Source organism: Pygoscelis adeliae, unplaced genomic scaffold (assembly GCF_000699105.1).
Source record: "Pygoscelis adeliae isolate BGI_AS28 unplaced genomic scaffold, ASM69910v1 Scaffold9, whole genome shotgun sequence".
Taxonomy (NCBI): Eukaryota; Metazoa; Chordata; class Aves; order Sphenisciformes; family Spheniscidae; genus Pygoscelis; species Pygoscelis adeliae.
The window spans coordinates 1,329,234-1,346,338 of NW_008825557.1; the positions used below are offsets into that span (position 1 = coordinate 1,329,234).

At 38.2% G+C, this 17,105-nt stretch overlaps 1 protein-coding gene across 5 annotated transcripts; it reads right to left on the minus strand.

Moving 5' to 3' along the window:
* Positions 1–1,649: 1,649 nt before the first annotated feature.
* ASB15 (ankyrin repeat and SOCS box containing 15) lies at positions 1,650–16,605 on the minus strand. 5 transcript variants are annotated; one of them, XM_009332266.1, is made up of 11 exons: positions 16,511–16,605; positions 13,563–13,619; positions 10,972–11,100; positions 9,600–9,652; positions 9,372–9,503; positions 8,810–8,968; positions 6,500–6,745; positions 5,481–5,652; positions 4,531–5,101; positions 3,798–3,951; positions 1,650–2,320 (listed from the first exon to the last, which is right to left on the minus strand). In XM_009332266.1, exons 3-11 carry the CDS (start codon positions 11,085–11,087, stop codon positions 2,148–2,150), a joined length of 1,776 nt encoding a protein of 591 aa, XP_009330541.1. In that variant the 5' UTR covers positions 11,088–11,100; positions 13,563–13,619; positions 16,511–16,605; the 3' UTR covers positions 1,650–2,147. The 5 variants fall into 5 exon arrangements, with proteins under 5 accessions (XP_009330541.1, XP_009330543.1, XP_009330539.1 ...); XM_009332268.1 differs by lacking the exon at positions 13,563–13,619 and adding an exon at positions 14,072–14,134 and having other exon boundaries at positions 4,786–5,101; XM_009332264.1 differs by lacking the exon at positions 13,563–13,619 and adding an exon at positions 14,072–14,134.
* Between the last annotated feature and the right edge of the window lie 500 nt (positions 16,606–17,105).

Below are 17,105 nucleotides of genomic sequence, written 5' to 3' on the forward strand. Positions count from 1 at the left end.
AACAGAACTTCAAAACTGAAGGACAGAAAAGCTTTAAAACAGGGTTAGGCCACCTTCCATAACAGGCTACCAAACAACAAAAAGGGCCCAGATGTATTGTTTGAGATAAACACAATAATATAATGTCTTTTTAGCTTACCTAATGATATTCTAACGACTGGTTCATGATATTTTAAACAGTTGGGGCAATGCTCTGTCCTAGAACTGAATGCTTTGATGCCACAGGCAATGTAACTATTGCCTGAGGCGTGTATAAAGTCCTAAATATAAACCTTGGCCCATGAACTAAAATTACTAATGGAATTTGGCTCTAGCCACAGAAAGGGTTTAAAATCTCCCATCTAAAGCCCTATTTGATCATGTTTCCCTTGCTGGTTGCAGTATACTGTATCAGATATGCGACTGCCCAGATTCTTGTGTTGTGGTCACTCTATTCATCAAAATCTATGATGAATTTAAGACTTACTAAGTCCATATTTCTGTTTAGGAATTCCCACATAGAAATATCAGTTTATAGGTTATGCAGCATACATGCATTTAGCCTGGTACGTCCAGCATGTATTGGCTAGTGAAGCCTTGACTGCAGACTGACAGCCGTGTTGGGTTCACTAGGCACTCTGCGCTCAGGCCATGCCTGGAGTCACCAGTCACCTGGGGCATCCTCCTGTCAGGGGCCTGGCCCAGGTGCCAGTTACCTAGAAATTTTTCACAAGTGACCAAATTCTTCCTTTTCATCCTCGTCAAAATTTCTGGCAAAAAACCAGAGGATATGTCTTGGAAAGCCAGATGAATAGTAGCCCTAGTGAGAGCAGAAGCAGCAATTAAGCCTTCTGTTCAACCCTCCACATGTCCCAGACCAGTAATTTTCACTCCTTCCATTTGCTCCTGTAAATCTCTTGTGAGGAAGGACAGACCCACAAAGGACTGATACAGCTGCCTTTGGAAGTGGAATTTACCTCTCTGACTGAGGTGTTAATAAGTTATATATGACAATGACATCCAGCAAATAAGGAGAAGTTCTGAAGAACAGGGAGAGCCAGTGTAGGGAGCAGGGCAGAAGGATGCTTGAGCTGACCTTTGGTTTGTGTGAGTGTGTGTATGTGTGTGATAACCAGCATATCTCTTAAATTACATGTATAGCTAACCTCTGACTATGCACTATGTAATCCTGACATCCACCAACTGAAACCTTTTCTTAGTTTAGGGGGTTTGGATTCTTTTTTCTTTTCCTTTGTTTTTTTTCCCCAAGATGGAAGGGATGGTAGAACAGCAAAGGGAGTAAGTGCAACCCACTTTCAATAGACTAATTTAAAGAATGTTTAATCAGAAGTGTTTTTCTCTAGACGTGCAGAAGCATACTGCCAAGTGCATCGCAGCATGACTGAGGGTGTTGTTTAGTCTGGTCGAGAAGTGATCTGTCAAAAGTCTGTAGGAACCATAATTAAAGTTATGACATTGCAACATTTCTCAACCAAGGGGATATGCTGCTGTTTCCTGGTTGGTTTGTCCATCAAAATCTACTTTCTTTAAAACAGCCTACTTAAAGTCCCTCAAATTTTGCCAAGCCTTGAAACATGCAGTACTGGCACACACAGCAGTCGTACCTGGGAGCAAACCCTTTGCAAAAATAGCTAAAAAGAGTCTTTTAAGTGTTTGGGAGAATTTTATAATAGGACCATGATGTTCAAAGTACAAAATGTGCTACGTTTCAGGTCAATTACATGACAGAGATGTGCATTTAGTAGTTTAACTTTCTTTGCCAAGCTAAATTAGACATTTATTTTCTTTTAAGGATAAACTAATGCCACAAACTGAGAGCAGCAATTGTATTTATCATGTTCATTGGGAAGTCCATCGTGAAAATTCTTCTTTTAGCCTTTATTTATCTGAATTCCCATGTAGAGTGTACTGTTCTACATAATTATTATAGTGACCTTATTCTGACTTTAGCCTGTATTTGGATAGTACAATGTTGTGTTAAAACATGAGCTTTAATGTACTAGTTTTGAAGAAAAATTTGTTCCCATAAAAGAACTATTAACAACAAATACCAGAATGTTGTGAATGTATTCAAGCAGCTCTTTAGCTAGTAAAAACTAGTGAGGAAATGAGTCAAATTACAGACTGTACGCAGTTATTTTTAAAAACTATTCTAAATGTATCCCTTTTCCATACAGATCATATTCTTTATATAGGATATAGTTCTTGAGAACTGGTGGAAGCTGAAACTTCTTCATGGATGACAGTTTCTGGAGTCTCCTTAACCCCAAGAGTTTACGTATTTTCAGACGACACAGATGTTTCAATGGGCGAGGATTGTCTAAAAATAACAGTGAGAGAGAAATGGTGGAAAAATCAATGCCATTACAATGATTGTAAGCCAGTTCACAATCTCAAAACATGCTCTAATAAAATTACTATCAAAATCTATTACCTTGGGGCGTTATTATTTTGCCACTTCTGAATAAAATACCATTCTTTTCACTTCAGAACTGTGATGGTACACAATGCTGATATTAATCAAACTTCTGTTCGATATCTGCTTAACATTATTGTCTCACTTTTGGAAATATGCACACTGTACTCTGTCTCCAAAGCACTCATCTGAACACCTAAACCAGGCCTTTATTTAGCATAATCAATGGTAACTGATGAACGACTTCTCCTTTCCCTAGGTGCACCTTTTAAAAATTGCATGTTGAGGCCAGCCATGGCACCTTCCATTTCTGCTGTATCAATAAGGCACCAGGACCAGACCTTACCATGCTTGGGCCTGCTGAGTCTTCTGAACAAATACTTCTTACCAGAATTTACATCAGTCAAAGAGCTCAGTTTAATTTAGCCTCCCTGAACAGAACAAAAACTTTCACCACACTTGAAATATGAGTACTTAAGACTACCAAATTATTTGGATGTTCCTGTGACACTAACAAAAAGGAGTTCCTCTGCATGCCAATGTAAAATACTGAAGCAAAATTAAACACAGGGTACCAGTTTTAAACCTAAATATTTTGGTTTTTAACAGCTGATGTTAAATCAAATTCTATTTAAAATTAAAAAAAAATAAAAGTCAAATAAAATTAATTCATGCAAAGAGAACATTTAATACATTCACCAACAGATTTTTTTAAGTTAAGGTGGGTGAAACCTATCTCTGGTCCCACCAGTGATGGAAGGTCCAGGCTAATGTATAGAACTTCAAAAGTAAAGCACACATAAGAAATATTATTCAATTACAGTATTAGTAATGGCAACTAGATGTCTATCATGTAAATCGGAGTTAGGAAATGATGGTACACAGATTGTGATGGCACACTCATTGTCACCACCTACTACCTTGAACATAATGGGATTTAAAACATGCTCTTACAATAATCCTCGAACGATTAATAGACTTGAGAGATCAAGGGAGCAAAAAGAAGGATGGATGTGTGAGCAATGGTCCTCAATAAAAAAAGCCCCATAGCTGGTATCACATAGGTTAATAAGGAGTTTGAGAAGTACCTCAGTGGTCTTGCTTAACTAAAAGGGCTTCCCACACAACAGTGACATTCCTTATGAGATTAATTCTCATCAGGTGCAAGTTTGCCATATTCCAGTCCGATTAACTAATTTATGACCAGTGGCAACAGCTAAAGATCTATCTCAATCTGAGGACTGGATGACAGGCACAACCTGGTTCTTAGCTAGTACGCATTTGGACTGCGAAAACACTTTGGATGAATGTGACCTGACATAAGCAATTAAAGTCTCCCATAATAAATCATAACATCATTAACTGGAAGTTAGATATTTACCCAATATCTGACGTATCTCTGTCCATTCTTTCTGCGTTTCTAAGACAAACTTAATTTTTGTGCATAGAGGAACATAATCCATGTAATCTATAAAAACACGAACCACTCTTCCTGCTAAATGTTTCAACCAAGGAACAGCAATAAAGTCACAGAACTGAAAGAGAAAACACATCAAGTCATAATTTCAAAATCTGTGCGGAGGAACACCAAAATAACACATTTTAAAGCAATTACACAAGATAATTTAAACAAAGTATTAACAATGACCTTTAACAGTCATAAATCGATGCCTAGGTAGGTTACTTTAAAAGCCATTTTCTTCCATGCTTAACCTTTGTGATCTCTTAACTCATCTGGACAGGCCTGAAGACCAATAATTATTATAACATTGCTATAATTTGCGGCACTGTTTTGTTCGACAGCAATATGTCTTTGGAAACGCATCTACTCCATTGGTTAGGGTAGGAACGGAAATTCCAGAATCCTGCCTCATGATTTCTTAAAACTTCCTTCCTAAATCCCTAATATATGAACCCCAAACTAAAACCACTCTATGTACATAATATTCTTTATCTCAGAGTAGAAAATGAAAAATGGCTGTTTTACTTTTAGGGTGTTTTAAAAAAGGATTTTGCCAGTATGTTAACCTTAATTCTGCACAATAATCAGGAATGTTTAAAGCTGGCTAATGAAAAGAGCAAAGTGAAGAGAAGGAAGGAAGGTATGTATTTACTGGATTATCCTTTATTACAGAAGAAGTCCACCCGGGGAGAACCTCTTCCTCTGGAGTTGACCACACAAAAGAATTTCCAAAGATATCTTGATGCATACAGTCAAAACACATCTCCACATTATATCCGTGATTGAGCAACAGCCTCAGCATCACCTCATCATTCAAGGCATACTGAATGGCGCTGGGGAAATGCGTATCATTAACCAACATAAAGTAGCAATTGACGTTTGCTCCGTAAGATAGGAGCAGCCTTACAATTTCATGGTTGCCAGCTCTCACTGCCACAAGAAGACAGTTTAAAGGATCCTTGTTTGGATTTGCCCCTGCTTTGAGCAATACTTCGGTGCAAAGAATGTCATTGTTAGAAACGGCAAAATAAAGCGCGCTTTTCCTTTCGTCATCGTAACTGTTTGAAATGTGTTCAGCCAAGAGAGTATTGACATCAAAACCATTTTCAATGAGGAGCTCTAGACACTGTGAATTCTGGCCATCTGCTGCTGAGTGAACAGGGCTTAACCCACTTTTCTGGATTGCAGTTTGGGATGTGACCGGAATGAGATACTTCAGGGCCCTAGAAGACAGTGAATAAAACTAGTTAAGCATTGCTTCCCTGCATGAAGAAAACAACCCTCATCCAGCTATATGCTAAATTACCAGCTAGACACTTTACACAAGAAGATCCAAACACAGAAACACCAGTTTTGAGCACTGACAAGTAGGACCTTGTGTTTACGCCGTTTCAGTGGTTTTCACTTAGTTCTAGGCAGTGTGTTTTGCATTTTGCCTCTTTTATGCTAAAAACACTTAGAAGTTAATTCAAACTAATGTAACATAGGCACTTCTGAAATAGAAATGATCTATACATTTGCAAGTTTACCACAGTCGTCTTCAACGTGACCTTGTGCCACATCATGTCTTAAAGAAAATGTAAAGTCCAAGCTCATACTCACAGGTAATGGCCCTCATAAGCCGCTTTGTGTATGGGAAGCAGTCCTGCCTTATTAGGCACATTGCCACTTCCTCCATATTCCAAAAGAAGGGCTATGCAGTCTGGATTACCTCCTCCGGCTGCTTCGAACAGTATCGATGCACCATCATCTGCTAAGGCCTGGACATCTCCACCTTGAAGGAGGACACAGCGTTTATAATTATATCCAAAGTGATTTGCAGATCATCATAAAAACAAGCCCAGAGTAGTTTCCTCTTCATTTTCAGATGTATTTAAGATAAAACTTTACTAAAACAAGAAGTAGTTCTTGTGGAAAATTTAAAACTCAAAGGCAAAACAGGAGTTGTACAGATACTAGTTCAAAAGCTCACCTGAGTGGGGTCTGCTTTGACTGTAAGTGTTATAACTGCGGATTTTCAAAATTCTGGCATATTTCAAAAATATTTGAAATTATTGAAATATAATTGAAATACCACTATAATTCTGACAAGGGAAGGGAAGGGGAGGGAGGAAGGAAGGAAGGGGGGGAAAGGAGGGAAGGGAGGGAGGGAGGGAGGGAGGGAGTAAAGAAACAAAGTAAATAAAAACATGCACTGGAATATTTTTTCAGGGACTTCTTGCTGACATTACCAGCACTTACATCTTGGTAGCACTGGCTCATCATGCACTCACCATATTATTTGTGGGTGTCATATCTATATGGACAGGTGCGGGGAGGAAGGCGAGAGGAGTAAAGAGAAATAAAGAAGGGCAAGAAGGGCATGTATAGCAGTAAGTTCCCCCGTGATTGAAATGGATTGGTACCAGCTCTGCCACTCCTCTCATGCATTATGGAACCATGTAAGCATCACTCCAGTCTCGCAGGAACACTCATAGATGCTTCCTCTCCGTCCAAGAAACCAAGTCTTCTCATTCATCACTACTCTCTTTCCTTTTCCACGATCACCCTAAAACACCTCAGCAACCAAGCAAGGTGTATGCCAGTGCAGAGGTGTATTTCCCTTTTACCTGACTACATACCTTTATGAATTAGATGCTCCAGCACATCACAGTGACCATATTCAGCGGCAACACCTAATGGTGTTACTCCATATCCATCCTTAAGGTTCGCATTTCCACCATTCTTCAGAAGAAGAGCAACAATGTCTTTGCGTCCCTGTTTTGCAGCTTCATGCATTGCTGACCAACGTTTTACACACGGCTGGTGGATACTACAGTTGTGTTTAATCAGAGTGGATACCATTTCAAAAGAGCACCTTCTTATAGCTTGAAGATATTTAAAAAGGAAGAAAATAACACAATGACATTTTCAGGTATGTTGTCTTGAAAGTTAAAGACCTCTAGTAAGTTTAGAAAAGTGTTTCCTTGTGTACTGATACAAGGAAATTAAAAAGATTTCCAGTCCTAAAAATTTGGGAATCCAATTTACTGGTAAATAAATGGTAATGTCAGCTGCTGGGGAAACCAAGGTAAACCAGCACAAGCTGGAAAACATGTCAGTTTGGAGCACGGAGTGCAAAAGCAGCACTGCTTCGATTCCGAGAAAGCAGAAGCGGGTGTATCACAAGGAAAAGCAACAATAAAAATATCATAATATTCGAATATGGTCCTTACTTCTAAAGTTGGTGCAAACACTACAGTGTCCCCAGAAAATTCCACTTATGACTTTGTCACCTGGTAACTCTAATCCTGGTGTGGCTGTTGTCAGCCAAAGTACAGTTGACGTCTGTCATACTTAAAGGCCATGTTCTGCCCTTCTGAGGCTCCAGGTTTGAAATTTTCATGGATAACTACACCTGCAAATTATTTACATATAAAACAGTGATCCTGAGTAAGAGTCTAATTTTACTTCTGAACTACACTTCGCAATAGCAGATCTCTCCACTGACTGGGGGGGCAACTGAGGGAGATCAGCATCATAGGGTTAGCAAATTTAACTTTTGCGAATATCCCATTATAAAAGTAAGAAGGTTTTTAAGAGGCAACAGTCTTCATAATTACCCACAATTGCTTTGAAGTAGAGTATGACCGAATGTATCTGGAAGCAGAAATCATCCCACTAGATAGATACTTCTTCAGCATTTACCTTTGTACTGAGGAGCCCTTTAATCCAGAGCTTTAAAATTAAAAGGAGTAACTAAATCATAAGCATCATCTATTAAGTGTTAAGCACCTGATACTCTATTTCACTGAGACTAAGCCTGAAATACAGGATGCACAACAGTATCTACATCCACAATTTCAGCGCTCAGTGACACACAAACATAAAAAGCATCACATAAACGATACATAGCTGACAAACCTCATTTTCAGGAGTTTGTATAGAGAAATACTTAGGAAAATAAATTGGCATTATAAGGGGGAAAGACCCTTTTCATAAGGTCTAGTTAACTCTTTGCAGGATTCATTAAAAGCAAAGGCTGAAAATAGCTTAAAAGTTTCACACTTACAATTACTGAAAAGAGCTGAAACAACGCAAAGCAAGACATTGCAGAGGAACCCTCTAGAAACGCCTCAGAGCCTTAAAATGTTAATATGGTAATCGCATCTGATGAAAGTTAACAAAAATTCAGAGAAATGAATATTTTAATACTGGTAATTGTATTATATATTGTATTTTCTTATATTATACTAATTTCACAGGTTGATTCTCTTCAGAAGAATGGAGATGTTTCAACATTCAACAGAAATTAGAAGCTAGTATAGCTAAATTACTCATGTATAATAAAGCTCATTTAAGTCTACCAATAGCATAAAATCTTCCAAAGGAATCATCTTATTTTAGATTGGGGTATTACTTAGAAATGCAGTTGAAGCTTATTTTCAGTGCAAGAGGGGAGGGAGATGAGATGGGAGATGTTGAAATTGAAAATACCTGCCTACTTCTGAAGAAATCATCCAATAAAACTAAAAATCTCCAATAACCTCCAAACCTCCAGAAAAAGTACATTCAAGTTAAAGCAACAGCTTATTCTTGTACCATACTTTTACCTTAAGATGGTCAAATAGGACCAGCTTGGTAAAGGTCTTACAGCACCTGAAGACACCAAGAAGGTGCCTCGAACAAAAAAATAGGTCCCATTTTCTTAGGAGCAGCTCAGCAATCACCTAAAGCATAAGGAGCATCTTTAAGAGCAGCTCAGTGATCACCGAAAGCACAACGAGTGCTGAACTGGACGTTGGGTACATTTCACTAAGTGCTGGGCATTTCATCTAAAGAGATGACCAGCATCTAAACCACACAAGCCAACAGGAGTACTCGGGTGAGTACTTAGCGGAGGGGACATGCTGCCATTCACTTGCTTAAACCCAAGGAGAGGAGGCAATTACCAATAAGAAGTGGAGTTTCTCCTTTGTCATTTGTGGTATTGGGCCAAACACCCTTTTCTAGTAACGTTCGTACATTTTCCACAAAGCCAGCTTTTGCTGCCAAAGTTAATGGTGTTTCTCCATCGCATGTTTTGTATTCCCACATTGTTTTATAAGATGCTAGAGATTAAGAAAGTGAGAAAAGACAAAAATCAAAGCACAAGGCTGTTAACACATAGACGTATACCGGAAATCCTTAAATGCTAAGTCTTTATGAAAATTCCTTGTAATTGTGTTTAACTTAACCTAACTAGTACTGCCAAACACACTGAATACTGAACAGTAATTTTTACTCACAAAACGTTAAAAACGGTCCAAGTTCTTTGCTGGTGCAAACTGATGCAACTTTCCCAAAAAGAAAATTTGCCTGAATATTTAAACAACATAAGCGAGATGCTCCATGGAGGATTTGATCACACTTTTTTTCGTAATCAGTTCTAGCCTGTTGTTGTGCATGGCTGTTTATTGTTCTATGTTTTTCTGCTGCTCCCCTTATCTTCTGGGATATTTTTACCTTACTCACCATCTAAAATGATTTCAAGTATTTGCTGAATTGGCTGAGCTGCAGCTTCATGCAATGGAAACCACCCTCTTTCATCAGCTTCATCCAAAGCATATTTCTGTTTCACAAGTTCTTGGAGCCCAAATACTTGACCTTAAAAAATCCAACAGATAAATGAGATGCAGTTGGAAAAACAATATACAGAAAGCTCAGTTTTGCAAAGGGACTACTTTATTTTAGGGTTTTTACCTTGCTTTATGGATGTTACAATTTTCCTATTTTCCTCACTAGGTGGTACAAAACTATCCAAAAAAGAGCAGAAAATAGAAAATATAAACAAGAAGTAGATGCATTACATTATTTATTCAATATTTTCCATTAGGTTCCCATCTGAGCCAACTTTCCTTTGAATACACCAACTACAGTCTTGATTAGCCTTGTGACCTCCTAAGTTACACCTGTTCTGTGGACCTTCAGAGTATCCAAAGTTCTCGATTTAGGTGCAATTCCTGCTTTGGGCTGACCTGGATATAACTCCTAATTTGGTAAAGAATTCTGATGTGGACTAAAAAGCTGTATTTGCCCCACACTACAGAAAGGAGCCCTTCAGATTCAGAAACCTTAGACGGCGAATGAGAACGTGATGGCATCAGAATGTCAATATTCACTAATGAAGGAGACTTTGATGATATCAATGGTACCATTTTCCCTGAAAAAGAGTTGTAATGTTTTTAACAATATCATTTAAACCTCCATGAGATGAAAGTTAAATGCTGGTGCCTGCTAGTTCCTTTAGATATTTTGGTGATAAAAGCGTATTAAAAAATAGATCAAATTTAATAGAAAAAAAGCAGCCAAATAACAAGAATACCCAGCGACTCTGCTGAGAGCCTTCAGTGAAAAGGGAGATTCCAGTCCTACAACAGGAGGCCATGAGGACCCGAACCTTCATGAGATCCCACAGGAAATTAGGAAATATGAACAGTCCCCCAAGACTTACAGTTCTGCATCTTTCCATTTTAGACAGGACAATCTACAAAATGTATTTATGGGATTATTGCCAAAGAACTTCTATTAAGGCAAAGTTTAGCTTTGTTTCACACATACGCTTTTCCTAAGAAGACAAATGGCCTGAAAAGCTAAGGGAAGTACTAGTTTAGCCAAGTGATCTCACCTCCCTAAGCTCTTATCACCAGAGGTAGCTCAGCTGAGCCCTCCATTTCCCAATCACGGGAACCACTCTCAACCACAACATTCATGTCATGTATGAACCCTCACTGAACACCCCTGTGGGTTTGTTGTTGGTTTTCTGGTTTGGATTTTTCTTGTACACACATGCATCTGAGCGCACAGGGAAAGGCTGGGGCACTGCTACAACTACAGAGCAGCCAGACTGCTAACAAATCCAAATTGATTGCCTTTAAAGTTTGAGGTTTTAGAAATGTTTGAGAAAAACAAAATCAACATTTCTATTTTGTTTACTCTTTTCAATCATTGCTTCAGACAGTGCTTCACTGAGAAAGAGGCGTAAGAGTCAAACTGTTTTAAGCACTAAGTATCAATGTCTCAAAACACTGTTAAAATGTGGCATAATCTCTAACACATATTGAATTGACGGTACCTGTCATGATAGCTGGAAGACACCGGTGGTTTGGCCCCATTTGATTCTTGAATGCTAAGCTGTATGGCATACTCAGTGAGCAGATCTTCAACCAAATCTTCTCTTTCATCCATCATTTTTTATGGTGAGCTATAATGATGAGGTATTTTGAAACACACACAAAAATATACTGCTAAGTATCATATCTTGCTTAAGGTATTTTTTATAACAAAATCAGGTGTTTCCATAAATTTCTTTTAATTTAATAATGTTTTGGTGAGTTTATTCTTATTTAAAAAGGATAAAATTCCTGTTTAAAAATGGTGATAGAAAAGAAAACCACCCTGGAAACATTTAGTACTCGACGTGCCATTTTTATTGTTCACACACTACATTTGTCATCTACAGACAAATAATGGACAACTTGTGAATCACAAAAAGAAACTTTTCCTCTTTAGAAAGGTGCAGTCATCAAGTCAGTGAATATATGATTTCCATACAAGCATGAATAATGAACAGTAAACAAAGTTACCACCTCATGAATGATTCCTATCACACACAGGCATTCACAAGGAATTAATGAACATAAACACAATCACATATACATTTAAAAACTACAGACACAAAAAAGAAAAACACTCAAATTGTTTGAGAATTATTTACAGAGAGAGTTTGCAGTTCAGAATGAAACACGGGACCAGTTCTAAGGGTGGTCACACATTGTACTTATTCAGGATTTACACAAACGTCAAATTATTTCAGAGGAGCTCTGAACTAACTTGACTCTTTTGTGTGGGGAAAGAGCATTTTTTTCCCGCTTCCTTCACCCAGTGTGGCACCGGCAGCAGATACAAGATGGATCCACCAACCAGTGCCATTTGGACACAGGATTTCAGCATGCAAAAGCCCACAGCATGTCACTACAGTTTAGGTGGTGACACATCATCCAGTTCTGAATTCAGAAGAACTTTACTGTCTTTCAATACTTAAAGGGGGGCTTATAAGAAAGATGGGGACAGACCTTTTAGCAGGGCCTGTAGCCATAGCACAAGGGGCAATGGTTTTAAACTAAAAGAGGATAGGGGTAGATTCAGACTAGATATAAGGAAGAAGTGTTTTATGCTGAGGGTGATGAAACACTGGCACAGGTTGCCCAGAGAGGTGGTGGATGCCCCATCCCTGGAGACATTCAAGGTCAGGTTGGATGGGGCTCTGAGCAACCTGATCTAGTTGAAGATGTCCCTGCCCACGGCGGGGGGGGTGGACTAGATGACCTTTAGAGGTCCCTTCCAACCCAAACTATTCGATGATTCTGTGATTTGATGAAAAGTTTTCAGCTGTTACCTGTATTCACCTCTCCTCTCCTGGAGCTGGATGGGGGTGTTTTCTCAAATAAATAAGGGATTTGAGAGAGACGATACCAAATGCAAAACCTACTTTATGTTAATATAATAATGTACAAGATTTTTGGACTTCACGGACAGGTAGTTGTACAATGAAACATTACAATGGTCTTGTGTCATTAATTATCACTTTTAATGATCATTAATATATTAAAAAAACCCGACAAACACTTGCAAATCTTGCTTTATTCTTACACTGCCAAGGCATGGTCCATCAAAGCAGACTAAGGACTTTGGAGTCTCTGCACTACTTCTGCAGTCATGAAGTTTAATGGACATTCACAGGAGTTCGGTACACAAGCCTGGGTGATGGTCAAGCCATGCCCGCTATTATTTTCAAGGTGTGAGAGTAGTTGAAAGACTGAGTGGATTAGTAATGGAATATGTCAAACCTCTTAACTATAGTCATCAGCTTAAATTCAGTCTCCTTGTATCAACAACTTTAACCGTGGCTTATGTTCGCTATGCTTTTTGCTAGTGATATCACATCAACTAAATGCATTGGTAGTAAATTATAACTGGAAGGTCAGAAATATTGCTCTTCACAACATCTTCCTGTAGGTTCTTGAAGTGTAAAATGTAGTATTTATATATTGTAAAAGATCTATAGAGAATAAAAACTTAAGTTAATATATGCCTAGCCGTACCTACCTAGGTTTTTACAAGTGGGCTTTGGGTTTCGCCAAAGTTTCTCTGATTCGATCTTAATGGCCTAACACGTTTGTCCTTTAATCACATTGGGGACACCGGATGTTGAACTGTTTAAAGTTTTAAACTACTGCTCCCACAGTTTAGGCAGTAACGTACTGTATCTACCACACAGAACACTTATCTTCAAAGTGTTGCACAAATATTAAACAATTATACTAAGCTTCTGTTGTATGTTTCTTACAGAACAATCATTGTGGGGCATCCTAGTCATTTTGCAAATAGAGAAGGAACGTTGCAGAAATTATCTGGAGGCCATTTTCTGAAAATGATCTTCAAGGGAAAGTGCTGACCAGATTTCTTTTTAGACTAATTTCTGCATTGTTCCAGTAAGTAAGAAGTCAATCAAAGTACCATAGGCAATATTATAATCTCTTTATAAACACTTTACTACTTAGTGTATTAGGATAAAGCTTGCAAACCAAAATTAAATTAGTAAGGTCTTAGACTCAGAAGCTAAGGTTTCTTGGATTCCAATTCCCACATAATGCAGTTTCCCACCTCTTTCAATATGTACTGGAAGCATGGCCCAGGTTTTTAACTGCAAGGATGGACAATCTGAAGGAAAGTCGAAAAAATCTCCAGTTCAGTCCCATTTTCTTTGAAGGAAAAAATACACAACTTTGGTCTTGACTGCCACCTCTGACTACAAAAAAACTTCCACAAATAATATAAAAAAAATATTCACGGGCACATTTTCTTTTGGGGCTTAGAAGAATAGACCTTTATGTTGTTCATAAAAGACAAAGCTTTTCTGAAGGGTTCTCTGTTCCTTCCTTTTGTGTCTCTAATCAAGGCTTCAGCATCACAGTCCAAAAGAAGATTTCACATGTACGTTAGACTGATGAACTGGTCAGTACAATGCTGACACACGTACCAAAATCTTCCACATGCTACCTAATGTTAAATCTGCTGCACATCATATTAATGCTTAGAAGTTCTCAAAGTTATGTTCTGGCATACTGAAATTTAGGTAGAACTTCTCATGCAAAAAAGATTTCTGAAATTACCGAGAACGCTGACTGACTGACATCCTGTCAGTCAGGATGGACAATATGAAGTTCTCCGTAATTCTAAAAAACAATGATAACGATGTTCTGAAACTCTTATGATCAAAACAAGCTTATGAAAGCCTATCAAGTTTGTTGCAGCAAAAATAAATTAGTAAGTTGTTGGGTTTTTTTAAAATATAGTTTGCTTTATGCAGAAAGGAAGGTATCCCATGTCAAACTTCCAAGGTGTAATAGAAAACATAGCAACTTCAAAAAGCCACACAAAACAACGGAGCTGACCATCTTTTTTTTCTAAATGCTGCCACAAGTTTCTTATTAACCAGAATGTAAAATTCTCATCACCAAGAAGGCCATGAAACTGAGCCTCTCGTCCTCATCTCTTGTTGGCAATGCACTTTGTTGAAAGGCAGGAGAATTCTGACATGAGGTTCTTTTGTGTGTTTATCTTCACAGATTCATAAACACTTTTTTAATTCTGATGGCACCTTAAAGCTTCCATCATTTAACCCACAAATATACGCTGTTCTGAAGACTGACAAACCTTTTAGACAGGAAAGATAAAATCTCTTTTGGACTAGCAGTTTTAGAAGTGTATCTCAATAAACATCTCTACAACCTCTTTCTGCCATCAGCTAAAAGGAAAGTACATTTCAGAATAAATTAACATTTCACTGGCAGCTGGGAGGTGCTCCTGATGAGACTAAACAGTTAATTTACGTAAGATAATTTATCAAGGAAAAATGTGTGACATTCATAATCTCATTTCCTCCACAACAGCTTAAAGGCAAACAGAAGCCACCTTCCCTTTCTTCACACCTTTTGTTTTGAAAACCCTCCATTTGAAGACTTCATGCCATCGCTGAAATTTTTGAAGCATTTTTAATGAATCATGATCACCCTCAGATCCACGCGGATGGACCTTCATGCCCTGCGAGCCCTACTGAAGTTGCTGTCCTTAGGAGAATTGAGACTGAAAATTATTATCTTACAGCCCATCATATTATATTTACCCTAGAGCCTGAACCAAACAGACTCCTGAAGACTTACAAAGGCCTGAGATTAGACCCTCACATCGCAAAATCTCTGAAAAAAGGCTGTTTTGGTATATTACAGTATCTTTATGAAGATGTTCACATACGGTTTAGTCCTATGAGGTGACCAATACCCTCCAACGTCACTGATTCCAAGAAGAGTTAAGAGCACAGAGCATCTTGCAGGATAGTAATTTACTAAGAAAATCCTTCTATTTTTGGAAAAATGTATTGCCTTTCTACCTCCCCTTTACCTCCAAAAGATTAGAGGAAGAAATCAGTTTACAGGTCACGATAGAAACTTGAGTGGGGTTTTTTTTCTGGTCATACAACATCCATACCCATTTGGTCAGCTACCTCCTGCTTTGCTGTATTCCCTAGAACTGATTATGCCACAGGCAACATAGAGCTCTGCTTGAACACAGACTTAACCAGAAAGGTCTCAGATGAGCAGTGTTTCAGAATTGTGTGTACTGTTTTCAAATTATCTTATCCCACAAAAATTAATAGTGTATTATAAAATGAGAAAGTTAGTAAGGTAGCAAGTGACTGCGTCATGGTAGCGTGAGTATAAGGCAAACAGCTCACCACAGCACAAGTGCTGGACACATTGCCAGGGGTCTATACGTGCTTTGAGAGCCTGATTTGCTATATCACTGCTGGTAATACGCTGTGCTGAGGTGACAAGGTCCGACTGAAGCGTGGACGTTCCACTAGGATCACAGTGGAATATAACAGCATGGCTGGTACACTCAGCAGCAGCAGAGCCATCCCTGCTACATTATGTGATGTAGCAATGAAAAGGCTAAAAAGCTCAGCAGCAAAATCTTCTTCTATTCAAGAATGGAAGCTTCGCAATTACCAGACCTAGGCACTAGATCACTAGAAAAAATTGCAAATGCTTCCTCTAAACAAGTTTTAGTGTTTGCATTACAACGAGTATTTTCCTTAAACAACATTTGGAGTAGTCTGATATTTTTCTGATATTTTTTCCATTTATGCCTGAAAAAATAAAGACATCTTGCTGTTTTCCTTAAAAAAAAGTTTCGCTCTCTTAAATTAAGTTACTGGTTTTTCATCGAAGAAAATCTGAACTACTTGCTAATCATGGCAGTGGCGTCTTTCCTTGGAAAGAAGTGTATCAAGCGTTCATCGCTTTTAAACACATAGGTATAAAGTTAATGTTATGTGTTAATGTTAGTCTATCTAATTTCTTATCCTTAAAATAAACTAAGCAATCCTAACTTTGCTCTCTATAAATAGAAGGCCCTTAGGCATGCAAAGAGGTTATTCATAGCAATACAATAATTAATAGCAATCTAAATTTGGACTCAGTCTATTAAATGTTACAGTTTTAAATTATTTCACTGTTAGTCCAATTGGCGAGCATAACATATATTCTCACCTTTTCAACCCATTATCTTGCCACTGTTACTCTGGGGCCTGCATTTTGAACAGCCAGGAATGGTGCCCTGCAAGCTGATGTGTCCTGTGATAATTCTAAAATTAAATACGCAGTTGCTAGATAAATTAAGGTCTGACCTTGTACAACTGTAACATAAGCAGACTCGACCTACAGGAAAGTATTACACATGACTTCTCTAAAATCCCGTCAAATGTAACACGAGGTCTGGATGGTATAATAAGATTATCTGTGCCCTCATTGGTTCAACAACTCTCATTAAGAAAATAAATGACTTGCCAACTTAGTCTCAAGGGCTACATTAACAAAATCTGGTAACATATTTACATATATTAAAACAAATCTGAGAAGGTTTAGCCTTTAACTAGTTGTAGATCCTGCCATATTACATCACCAAACACCAGTCTCTCTCTCTGAGGCTGATATGATGCAAAGCTTTACAGATTCAATGACAGCCAATTATAGTACTTAATTGACTAGATTTGGTAACTTTAAATCGGACAAAGAAGCAGGAGGCACGGCACCACAGACAGCAGTGATGCAAAAGCAGAATAACCCAAGAGTAACATCAAGAACA

Excerpts from the sequence above, each read along its gene's own strand:
- ASB15 (XM_009332265.1), bottom strand. The coding sequence starts at position 11,087 with ATGATGGATGAAAGAGAAGATTTGGTTGAAGATCTGCTCACTGAGTAT. Across the intron at positions 8,969-9,371 it reads ACTTGAAATCATTTTAGATG|CATCTTATAAAACAATGTGG; the intron begins GTGAGTAAGGTA and ends CTTAATCTCTAG. Across the intron at positions 3,952-4,530 it reads CTGTAATAAAGGATAATCCA|TTCTGTGACTTTATTGCTGT; the intron begins GTAAATACATAC and ends TTTCTCTTTCAG.